Genomic DNA, 12,656 nt, shown 5'->3' on the forward strand with positions numbered 1-12,656 from the left:
AGTCTAAACCAAAAAGGCCACGTTGACATAATCCGAGGACTATTAAAATTATGCTTGGTAACAACAAAAAATATGGAATCAGATATTAACAGAACAAAACTGGGGTGACATATTGTCTAAATTGTCGAACAAAATAACGAAAGGGATAAACTATGCAGCCCTTTTTGTATTTTATAAAAAGATACTGAAAAATCATGATCAGTTCAGTTCAGCCCTCCCCCTCATCTTCTGCCAACCTTGCATCACAACTCACCTCATCTCATCCCCCAACCTGCCAGCACTGGAACTCATCGCAGCTCATCTGAAGGAGTTTTTTCCTGAGATGAAGGCTGGCTGGCTTTGCTCATTTAAGGAACTTCATTTTCACCTGTAAGTGCTGAAATTTATCATATTACTATGACATCCAGTCCTCAGCCCATCAGTGGGGCTATCTAATTACCAGCACTGCAAAGGCATGCAAGATCTTGTATTGTATACTCTTCCCTTGCTGTGTTATTTTCTGCCCACTATTTTCCCTCCTATCCTATCTCACTCATCACTCATACTACAATCATCCAAATCTGCCTTATCTAAGGAGAAAATATCCAATCAGATGACAGCCCTGACTAGATCATAACCAAGGTCCAAGCAGCATGCGCTGTGGCAGACTTGTTAGCCAAAGCATCCACTAGTAACCATCCAGTGTTTCAAACATATCAACAATGTATTTTCACTATCTTTTCTATCCTGTCTCTCCTCTACCTTGCTAAGAGCAAGATAAGTAAATGACATGTATACATCAGGACTGGGAGTAAAATTAACCCTTTTCCTTTTCATCAAAGAAAGGGAGTTCTGAAAATAAGAGACTGATGGTTTGCCTCCAAAAGGAGAAAGACTTGAAAGGTTTTGACTGTTTTGCACACTCAACCACAGTTTCAGTATAAATGCCTGTTTTAATTTCTTGTTCTTTCCTGTGTTTAATAAATTTTAATCTGAATGAATGTTTTTGGCTGTTTGCCAAATAACCAAGTAAAACCAAGGCCTCACTGTTTAGAAGAACCCATTTTATGTTGGACAGTGAAATGTATAAACACCTTTATGTCTTTAAAGTCTTTGAGGTCAATATCCTTTGACATCAATATCAATGTCCACAGGGAGACAGGACTAATTTTGAGGTTTGGGGCAGAATTGCTGGGCAGGTAATGGTCAGATGGGGGGGTGAGAGCTCCTGCAGCAGGAGCCAAAAATCAGTTTTACCCCATAAATTTGGGAATAGGCAAAAATTGTTTCTTACACACTGGGGACAGGCAGGGATAGTTAAAAAATCAAGACAGATCAGAAAACAATATAATCTTTTAAAAAACATGATATTTGGGGACTTGTGCATGATTTTTGATCTTTTGAGGTTGGCAATACTGGAGCCAGGTCTTGAGCTGTTCTAAAGGTCCAGCTCACCCTGTACCAGGTTCCTTTTATGGTATTATCCAAATTGGTGATTTTCCTACTGAAATAGGAAGACCCTCAGACCTCTAACAGGAGCTGTCACTTGGTTCTAATTCTAGAATATTCCAAAATGTCAGGCATCATGTCTTTATGAACAGAGTCCATTTTAAGTCACATTTAGTAGTTTTAACTTTATCAGCTTTAATTTCAGTCATGTACAGTTGGAATTTTAACTAAGACAAGTGCCTTTCCAGGAAGAGGGCTACTTCCAATACAATTTTAAAACTAAAACATTCCTAAAGGATTTTTGGTAAAATGTGTCATATACAAATTACATGAAATTGTGACACATTTTATTGGCCGTTAATTGGGATAACCTACATAAAACCACTAATTGTTTTGCCACTTGATGCAAATCTCAAACTCATGGTGAAGAACTGTTCATCCCACATCATCATTTTCATGTTTTATTTATAGATATTTTAATTTATTTATAGTACAGTAGTGCCTAGAAACCCTAGTCAAGGATCCTGGGATTGTGCTAGACACCACAGTTCTGAAGACAGAAAACACTTAATCACATTATTAAGTCTGCAACATTCCACATACACACAAAGGAACCAAAGATCAGGATTGTATGCATTAAATAAATTAATTAGGAAACATTAGCAAAATTGATCTAATATAGGAAGTTGTCCTCTCCCTTTTAGAATTACAGTTGAGTGATTTCACTTAAGATAAAGGAAAATTTAATGAATCATGTTATGCTTCACTTGAGGATAAGATACGATGAGGATAAGATCCGATAAGATCCACGAAAGTTTATGCTCAAATAAATTTGTTGGTCTCTAAGGTGCCACAAGTACTCCTTTTCTTTGTTTATAGGAGGTCTTTTTGATACCACAGGGTAAGGAACTTTTTATGTCGGTGAGGGTCACTTCTTGCTTATGTTACTGTTTAGAATTAATCCCTACCAGAACCCTTAAAAGTATAATTAAAGAACTATATATGCCCTTACTTCATTCTGCTTTATTGGTTTAGATATGTTGCTCATTTTACACCAATAACCATAATGGCTACATTAAAATCTTTTCTGCTAGAAGCAGAATAGCAGGGTTATCTTATTTTTTTAAAAACAAAAAAGACTGTAGCAGTTAGAGGCACCAATCAAAATGCCGAAGTACATACAGTGAGAGTTCCTGTCCCAAAATGCTTAAAATCTAAACAAACAAGACAAAATGGTAGGGTTGAAGATATGGTAGTAACACAGGTCTCAAGATTAAAGCTGGCTTCCACTAGAAAAGCCAGCAGAATTCCTGGGAGAACAATTATTTTACAGATTGGGGGGAAAAATATCCTCATAGCACATGCATTGTTCCATCTGACCCAGTCTGAAGAAATGGAAAAATTGACCATTGTAATGTACAATATTCTGATTGTTACTAGGATTTAAAAAAATCCAAAACTACTGTATTACTTTTTTGAATATTTACACTACTTGTTTTGCTGTTTTGCATCAAGGTAAGAATGTGAGGCTAAGCTCCTTTTCAAACTGTTCTCTTTGATCCATTCACATGTTTGAGGACTTTGCGTTCTTGAAAACCACATTTTTAGAGAATATAGACATGAAAATCAGACATTGTGACTGCAGCTTATTTGTACATCTCAGCTTATTCATCTTATTTTGAAAATCTCTCTACAAGATGGTACACAACATGAGTAGTTCTTCCTGAATAACTTCAAACAATGATCATACTCACATTGAGGAGGGATTTGAAGCCTCATTTTGGTTTGAGGCAACCAAAGGCACATGGAGCTTGGTGATCCATACTAAGTTTTACTCCTGATATAGTACAGAAGACCTGGGGATCCCTAATAGCAACAGAGCTCACTCAGATTCATTACCATCACCTCCCGCACTCCAGTCAGACATTCTCTTCCTCACAACACAAAGCAGTGGAGCAGATGATGTGGAGCAAAAAGTTAGTGCTAAGACTGAAATTAGTTTCCCCCATAAAAGCTAGTACATTCCTGGATTGTCAGATGAACATGCTGCCTTCAACATGTCAGATCCTAATATTTCAAAAGAAAAGGCAACCAGGAAAATTTAAAAATTACTTTTAAGAATTTGAGGCAGCTGCTATAGATCATAAAGGAACAGTAAAAGGCAGAAAGTTGTTTTTCCTTCACCCCTCACCTCCTAGGGGTTTCCCTTTATTGTATTTAAGGGGGAAGGGGTCAGGCTCCACAATAAAAACAATCTCATGAACTCTGGTAGTTACTCCATTTGCTAAAATGATGTGTTGGAAACAGATTTATAAAACAAGAATGTATGTGTCTTAATACCCACTAACCATAACCATGAATGACAAAACAAGAGAAAAGTCAAATAAATGATGTGAAAAATACAGACACACTGGGTCCTAAGAAAATGTCTTTTATTTTCATTTTATGGAAATACATTTTTCATTTTTATTTCCATGATACAAAAATGTTAAATATCAAAGTTTCTGAAATCTACCAAAGCAGATTTTTTGCAAATGAATAAAGGGCTGGTACAGTTTGCAGGTTTGTCACAGGTTTCAAAAACATTTTTACAAAAAACACAAACCATGGAAAACCAGATCAAGACTCGAGTGAAAACAGAAAAGAAAACCCACCTCCTCCCAACATTGATTTCTTTCTTCTTCTTCTTCTTTTTTTTTTTTTTAAAGGAAAGTACAAGTTAAATTTTTCCAAGAGGACAAAAGGATAGTATATGTGTAGGATTAGTTTCCAGACAGATACTGGCTGAAGTCTTCCTACTGAGGAAAAAGGACAACACTGTAAGGTTTCCAGGGTAACTGGTAGAAAGCAGTAACCGATACTGAGGTTTATCTGTTCAGGACTACTGATATTGCCTGAACATCTGAAGATGAGAAGACTTGTGTGATAACTCCCCTCAAGCACAGGAAACAGCCTAACAAAATTCTTAATAGTGCTGATTCTTTTTGTACATTTCATAGCTAACATGCCATAACAGGTGACCAAAACACGTTTAGTCTTGCTTCTTAAATCTAGCATTGTTTACGACAGCAAAGATTTCACATGATCAACAGACAGAATTGTAAACTAGTTAATACACGAGTAAAACTGACAGTGATTGTTCAGTAGACAGTTTAAAAAAATTAAACTGATTTTCAGGAGACATACTTATTTTTCAACACCACTTTTTATTTAAATAAAGTATGGCTTCCAAGTGGTATACTCTTGCAATTGCTTTGAATCAGCTTCACTTTTTATTAATACAGATGTTGGCTACCATGTGTCAGGAACTTCAAAGAGTGCTGTGGAACCACTTGTGATGCTTCCTAAGAGAAGAGAGATATTTACAACATTAAAAAGTACCATCTCAAAACATTTAAGTGGACTAAGCCATCTTAAAATAGAACAAGTTGTAGCATAATACTTGCAATTCAGGGTAAATTTATAATGCTATAGTTATAGGGGGAAAATCCTCAAAGCAAAAATCTACATTTATACCATTATATTTAGCAGTCAATCCTAAGTATGTCAGAACTATGAAAAGTATGATTACAAACAAATCAGGCTTTGATAATGAACAAATTGCTAAGTTTCAGCCTTAACTGTTTTTGTTTGGGTTTTTTTGGGGGGTTGGGGTGGGGGGCATTTATGGGTTTAACAAGTGAAGCACACATGGCATACATCACCAATCACAATTTGCAGGCTGCCATGTAAGCAATTCTCCAAACAATAAGACCAAGCATTCTCAGTGCAGACACTTCCTTAAAACGTGAGGCTTGTTGGTAAAAGTTGACCAATTTTTATTTTTAACCTGGATTTTAAAAGACTTATTACCTGTTTAAACCAAGAATCAGAGACCTTCACTCATACTCTTTCACATTGTGCAAAGACATTTTTCTTCAGAGACAGTTTTTACTACTGGAATTATCAAGTGAGAAAAGACAACTTTCTAACTGGAACCCTAATAGACCCTGCCTTGATTGCCTGGGTGCTTTCAAAGACTAAAAACAAGACAAGATGGAAGACTAGTGAAACCTTTCTCACCACATGAAATTATAAGGTTACAAAACAATGACCCTGGCAAATCATCAAGTAACATTTAAGTACTTTAGGGACTTTATATTTTCATACAGTATTTTGCAAATCGGATCTAATTTTATTAAAACGGATGCAGCAGCATATTCAGTTTGTAGCTGCAGCATCAAAATTATAATAAATAAAAATGTTAGTGGTACTATCCTACCTCCAAAGATCTGTACTGGGACATGTGCTGTTCAATATATGCATAAATTATCTGGAAAAGCGGATAAACAATGATATGGCAAAATTTTCAGATGATATTAAATTATCCAAGATAGTTAAGTCCAGATCTGACTTTGAAGAGTTTCAAAGGGATCTAACAAAACAGGGTGATTGGACAACACAGAGGCAGATGAAATTCAATATTGATGAGTGCAAGTAATGCACATTGGAAAATATAATCCCAACTATATATACAAAATGATGGGTTCTAAATTAGCTGTTACCACTAAAGAAAGATCTTGGAGTCATCGGGAATAGTTCTCTAAACATCTGCTCAATGTGCAGCAGTAGTCAACAAAGCTAACAATGTTAGAAACCATTAGGAAAGGGATATATAAGGCAGAAAAGATCAGAATGCAACTTTATAAATCCATGGCACACCCACAGGTTGAATGCTGTGTGCAGTTCTGGTCTTTCCACCTTAAAAAAAAAAAAGAAAAAATTAGAACAGGAAAAACTGTAGAAAAGGGCAACAAAAAAAGATTAGGGACATGGAACAGCTTCCATACAAGGAGTGTTCTTAGAAAGGAGATGAATAAAGTGGGGGCGTGGGATATGACAGAGGTCTAAAAAATCATGAATGATGTGGAGACTGAAGAGAGAAGCATTATTTACTCCTTTCCATAACACAAGAACTGGGTGTCACCCAATTAAATAAATAGGCAGCAGGTTTAAAACAAGCAAAAGGAAGTATTTCTTCATACAACGCACAGTCAACCTGTGGAACTTGTTGCCAGGGGATGTGGTGAAGGCCAAAAGTATAACTGGATTAAAAAAAAAACAAAACAGATAAGTTAATGGAGGATAGGTCCATCAATGGCTAAGGTGGTCAGGGACACAACTCCATGCTCTGGGTATCCCTAAATCTCTGATTGCCAGAAGCTGAATTAGATGACTGAGGATGAGGATCACTTGAAATTGCCATGTTCTGTTCATTCCCTCTGAAACATCTTGTGCTGGCCACTGTCGAAAGACAAGATACTGGGCTAGATGGACAATCGGTCTGACCCAGTATGGCCCTTATGTTAAATTCTTATGTACCAGCTGCGATTGTTGTTTAATCATTATTCAAGGGAGTTGAGAAGAGGTAAAACTCTGAAAACTTAAGTATTTCAGTTTCAAACTAATGTTGGAAGGAGAAATTATTTGCTGTTTTTACTGGCAGTCTCCATTTCCAAACAAGTACTAATGCCAAATATAGCAGAGGGATTTTACACACAATAGAGGCAGTTCCTTTAAAATATTTCTGTGGACAGATTTATCTAACATATTATTACATGTTTGCACAGTATGTTTTTATCTTTGTTGTATGTGGAAGGAAGAGAGGCACTGAGAAAGATCTTAACATAAAATCAAGATCTAGACAATTTGAGACTTAGAGTAAATCATTTGATAAACTGATCAGCTATTTATCATTGATAGACTATAATTTGAGGAACACCAGTGTGGGATGTGTCACCTACACTAACATGTATATCAACTTGATAGTGTTTAAAGGACTGTCATCCATAATTTAAGAAACATGAAAGTTTTATGAAAGAACAAAATTGTCAACATATGTACATTTGTACAACCTGAAGTAAATACTCACCAGCAACCACACAACAAAAACACTAACCCAGGAACCTATCTTTGCAAAAAAGCCCTTTGCCAACTCTGTCCACATACTTATTCAAGGGACATCATCATAGGACCTAATCACATCAGGGGCTCGTTCACCTGCATATCTACCAATGTGATATATGTCATCATGTGCCAGCAATGCCCCTCTGCCATGTACATTGGCCAAACCGGACAGTCTCTATGCAAAAGAATAAATGGACGCACGTCAGACGTCAAGAATTATAACATTCAAAAACCAGTCGGAGAACACTTCAACCTCCCTGGACACTCAATTACAGACCTAAAAGTTGCAATTCTTCAATAAAAAAAACTTCAAAAACAGACTCCAACAAGAAACTGCAGAACTGGAATTAATTTGCAAACTGAACACCATTAAATTAGGCTTGAATTAAGCCTAAGAGTGGACGAGTCATTACAGTAACTAAAAAACTATTTCCCCATGCTAATTTTTCCCTACCGTTACTCACACCTTCTTGTCAACTGTTTGAAATGGGCCATCCTGATTACCACTACAAACTTTTTTTTTTTCTCCTGTTGATAATAGCCCACCTTAACTGATTAGTCTTGGTAGAGTTGGTATGGCAATCCCCATTTTTTCATGTTCTCTATCTATCTATCTATCTATCTATCTATCTATCTTCATTCTGTATTTTCCACTGCATGCATCTGATGAAGTGGGTTTTAGCCCACGAAAGCTTATGCCCAAATAAATTTGTTAGTGTCTAAGGTGGTACCTTAGATGCCACAAGAACTCCTCGTTCTCTCTGTGAATTACAGTACTTCAGGTTAACAGTATTTATATCTACTTAAAATGGTAAGAATGTCACAAAGAAGAATTAAACATATGTATGAGTTAGCACATTCTGGTAGCTTCTACCATGGTAGCATATATATCCATAATCTTTTCAGCTGTAAAGTGTGTGTTAAAACCATCATTAGAAGACTTACTTGGAAGTAGTTTAGGGTTGGCTTTTTTTGGCCTTGCCTTATACATTGACAGTAACTTCAGAACTTATTTCAAATTTTAATGAAACCTTCCAACTATCTAAAGTGATTATTGCTTCGAAGCGAATTCTAAACTTTTACACTATAACCCTAAACATATAAGATTTAAGAGTTCAGTAGTTTTTGTAAGACTAATAAAATACAATTTTTGCCAAATATTAAGGTCTTGTTTATATTGCTTTGATTGTAAACAAGCCCAGAAGACTTGGAATATTTTTCTCTGTTTTCATTTTTAAAGATTAATACATATATTTTAATTCATTTTTAAGGACTTTGAAACTCTCTTTAATACCTTTTATAGCAAGTCTCTATAAACTACAGTCAAGAGATATTAAGTGACCATGCTGTGACCTTATGAGTCTTCCATGCTGACTGGCAAAGGGTTCACTGTCATATAACAGCAATATCTCTCAGGCCTCACAACCTCACTACACCTAACATATTGCTGTCAGAGTATTTATCTATAAAGAATGTCATGAAAGGTATCAAATGAAAGATTATATCAGACTGATCATCAGAAGTACTCTGAGTATTGTGTTATTCAAGTTGTAGTATGTATGTACTAAATTATGCTACCAGGCAGGGTTCAGAAACCAGTTTTCCCCGACAAGGAATGTTGAATAACCTGTCTGCCTAGATTTCTGATGTAAATTAAGCAGGATAAGCCTGATACAATGACAGGTTTCAGAGCAGCACAAGTACTCCTTTTCTTTTTCCTGATACAATGGGAGTTCATTTGCATCTGATGTAAACAGGAAGATTTAGGATGAGAAAGCAGCATGGAGTCAGCACACTGGAGCACAATCCCCTGGGAAGAAAGATCTTAACTGGGAATACACTTCAAAAGGATATATTTCAGCAGTTTGCTGGACTATAAGAAGGGAACAGAATTCCTTTGTTATCCATCACTGAGGAAGAAAAAATTACAGCGCTTTCATGAGTGAAAGCTGGATCATGGTTTTGGGGCTGGTGACTCAGAGGTTGCTTCATGTGAGAAACTTATTTTAGACAAAGGTTTTAGCCTGTTAAAAATTATGATTAGTTTCTTAGAAGCAGGTTATAGTTTTGTTTTATCTGAATCATCACGGCTTCCATTATTCTTTCTCAATACTCACTTGAATCTAGGAAAATCTGTTCTTTGTTAATAAACCTAATTTTCCTTTTAATATACCATCATCTCAGTGCTGTATTAAGTAGAGCATGCTTTCTCAGATGAATCATGTAAACTGGTGTGTACACTTCTCTTTGAAGGCAGCAGACACATCCTTCCTGGATTTAATAACTATAGAAACATTTATAAGTTAGCAATATATATATATGAAATGATCAGCTCAAAATAAAATATCTAATGCTACAAACAAAATTGTACATGGTGAGTGAGTTTGGTTAAAGACTATAAATTAAAATTGAGAATTACACCATTACTACATCAATTTGAGCATTAGTAAGGAAGACTGTCTGATGGATTCATTTATTTACTACATTTGTGCTAAGAAAGAGTCCTGACTTTTCTTCCTTTGATCTTGTATTTTTTTTAAACATCTCTGAAGCACCTCTATACATAAGGGGTCAGTGCATCATACAATATTTCTAGAGACAAAAAGGGGTAAAGAAAAATGAATCCAAGAGAGGCCATTCGACAAACAACTTTTAAGTTCTCCTTACAAGTAGGGAGAAACAGAAGTAAGGGAGGAGCAACTCCATCATCCAAAGGCTCACCACAACAAAAATGTAATTGCCTGTAAAATTCAGGCACAGCAGTGGGATTTTTAAACGGCAGTTAGTGTAGGTGCACAGACACGCAACAGAATCTGAAGAAACCTGCTGCTGCTTTCTGAAAAAGCTGCAAGGGTTAAAGCAGTGGTTTTGTAAGCCCCAATAGGATAGAACTGTAATAAATTAGCTTAATGGTCAGGAAGCCATATGCAGCTGTGGCAACTTTTTCAGAAGACAGAAGCATAGCCTGCACAAGTTGCACAACTGACAGACACACCCAACTCACGCTTTTCATGCGGAAAACTTTGGCCAAAGATGCCACATTTCTACAGCAAACAGATTCATGGTCTGCCCAGACATCTCAGTGATAGATAAATATGTCCTTTGCAGACAAATAAACAGTACTTAGGACATTCCAAGCAGCACAGTATCTTCAAGAAAAGATTAGCAGTAGGAGATAGACAGGAGCAAACTAACTTCATAATCAAAGTCTGTTGCTATTTTATCCAACTTTGTTTTTTTACAGATAGCAGTGTGTATGGCACCTATCATGCAGCAGTGCTCAGGGTTGGGAAGAAAACACCATCTGATTCAACCACTGTATTTCAGGTAAGTGGCTTTGATGTGCAGGCTCAGAGGACAGCCTATGGAACTTCAATGTTGGGTTTTTCATTTGAATTAGAATGTAAATGAGATTTTTACATGGAAATTCTGGAGCTCGGTATGGCAGGGATACAGTATTACTTTCTGGATAAGAATCATTAGAGAAAGAACTGAAGTGACATTTGAGCTAAGACATTCTGACATAAGAATGAAATCACTTTCAATACAAGTAGTTCTCAACATGACCAGGAATTGAGCACCTGAATTATAATTTATTATTTACAGCAGGAATTAGATATAAAACAAAGCTCCCATCTCAGAATCTCTCAGGACACTGTACACAAATAAATATAACGTTAAGGTATCCCCTTCTTAAATACAAATTATGAATCAATGAATTTTATAATTCCAAAGCCAGAAGGAACCATTGTGATCATCCAGTCTGACCTCTTGCATAACAAGCCGTAGAACTACCCCCAAAATATTTCCAAGAGCATATCTTTTAGAAAAACATCCAATATTGATTTAAAAATCATCAGTAATTGAGAATCCATCACGATCCTTGGTAAATTGGTCTGATGTTAAATTATCCACTCTTAAAAATTTAAGATTTCCAGTCAGAATTTGTCTAGCTTCGACTTTCAACCATTGGATTGTGTTACACCTATCTTTGCTACACTGAAAAACCTATTATTAAATATTTGTTGACCGTATAGGTATTTAAGGAGTGAGCTGATTAGTCTCTAACCTTCTCTTTGTTAAGCTAACTAGACTGAGCTCCTTGAGTCTATCATTATAAGTAGGACCCTACCAAATTCATGGTCCATTTTGGTCAATTTAAAGGTCATAGTATTTTAAAAATAGTAAATTTAATTATTTTAGCTATTTAAATCTGAAATTTCATGTTGTAACTGTAGGGGGTCCTGACCCAAAAAGGAGTCATTATAGGCGGGTTGTGGTACTCTTATCTTGACTTCTGTGCTGCTGCAGGTGGCGGGCGGTACTGCCTTCAGAACTGGGTGGCAAGAGAGCAGCAGCTGCTGGCCAGGAGCCCAGCTCTGAAGTTAGAGCTGCTGCCAGCAGCATCACAGAAGTAAAGATGGTATGGTATGGCATTGCCCCCCTTAATTCTGCACTGCTGTTGCCTTCAGAGCTGGGTGCCCAGCCAAAAGCCACTGCTCTCTGGCCACCAGCTCTGAAGACAGCGCAGAAGAAAGGGTGGCAATACCACGATACCCCCTGCAACTCCCTTTTGGATCAGGACCTCCAATTTGAGAAACTCTGGTCTCCCCCATGAAATTGGTATAGTATAGGGTAAAAGCAAACAAAGGATCAGATTTCACAGGGGGAAACCAGATTTCATGGCTCATGACACTTTATGGCCATGAATTTGGTAGGGCCCTAGCTATAAGGCAGGTTTGCTTTTCTAATCCTTTGATCACTCTTGTGGTGCTTCTCTGAACCCTCTTCAGTTTATCAACATCCTTCTTGAATTGTGGACACTAGAAGTGTAGATAGTATTCCAGCAGTGGTTGCACCAGTGCCAAATACAGACGTAAAAATCACTCTACTCCTACACAAGATTCCCATTTATGCATCCAAAGATCACATAAGTCCTTCTGAGAGCCCTGTGTGACGCTGGCCACGTTCAGCTGATTATCCATCAACACTCTCAAATCATCTTCAGAGTCATTGCTTCCCAGGATAGAATCCCCCCCAGCCTTAATTCTTTGTTCCTAGATCTACACATGTACATTTAAATGTATTAAAATGCATAATGTTTGCTTGTGTCCATCTTGCCAAGTGATCCAGACCACTTTGCATCAGTGACCTGCTCTCTTCATTCATTTACCATTCCCCCAATTTTTGTGTCATCTGCAAACTTTATCAGTGATGACTTAATGTTTTCTTCCAGATCAATGGTGAAATTGTTAAAATATCATGGGGCCATGAATCAATTC

The 12,656-nt window shown here is 36.8% G+C and overlaps 1 protein-coding gene across 1 annotated transcript in view; it reads right to left on the reverse strand.

Annotated features, from left to right (window-relative positions):
• Positions 1-3,843: 3,843 nt before the first annotated feature.
• The window catches only part of PARN (poly(A)-specific ribonuclease), a 187,023-nt gene continuing 178,210 nt past the window's right edge, over positions 3,844-12,656 (reverse strand). Inside the window, 1 exon segment of the mRNA XM_038417949.2 lies at positions 3,844-4,772. Within this exon segment, the coding sequence (XP_038273877.2) occupies positions 4,720-4,772 (53 nt within the window). The 3' untranslated portion in view covers positions 3,844-4,719.

Source organism: Dermochelys coriacea, chromosome 10 (genome assembly GCF_009764565.3).
Source record: "Dermochelys coriacea isolate rDerCor1 chromosome 10, rDerCor1.pri.v4, whole genome shotgun sequence".
Lineage (NCBI taxonomy): Eukaryota > Metazoa > Chordata > Testudines > Dermochelyidae > Dermochelys > Dermochelys coriacea.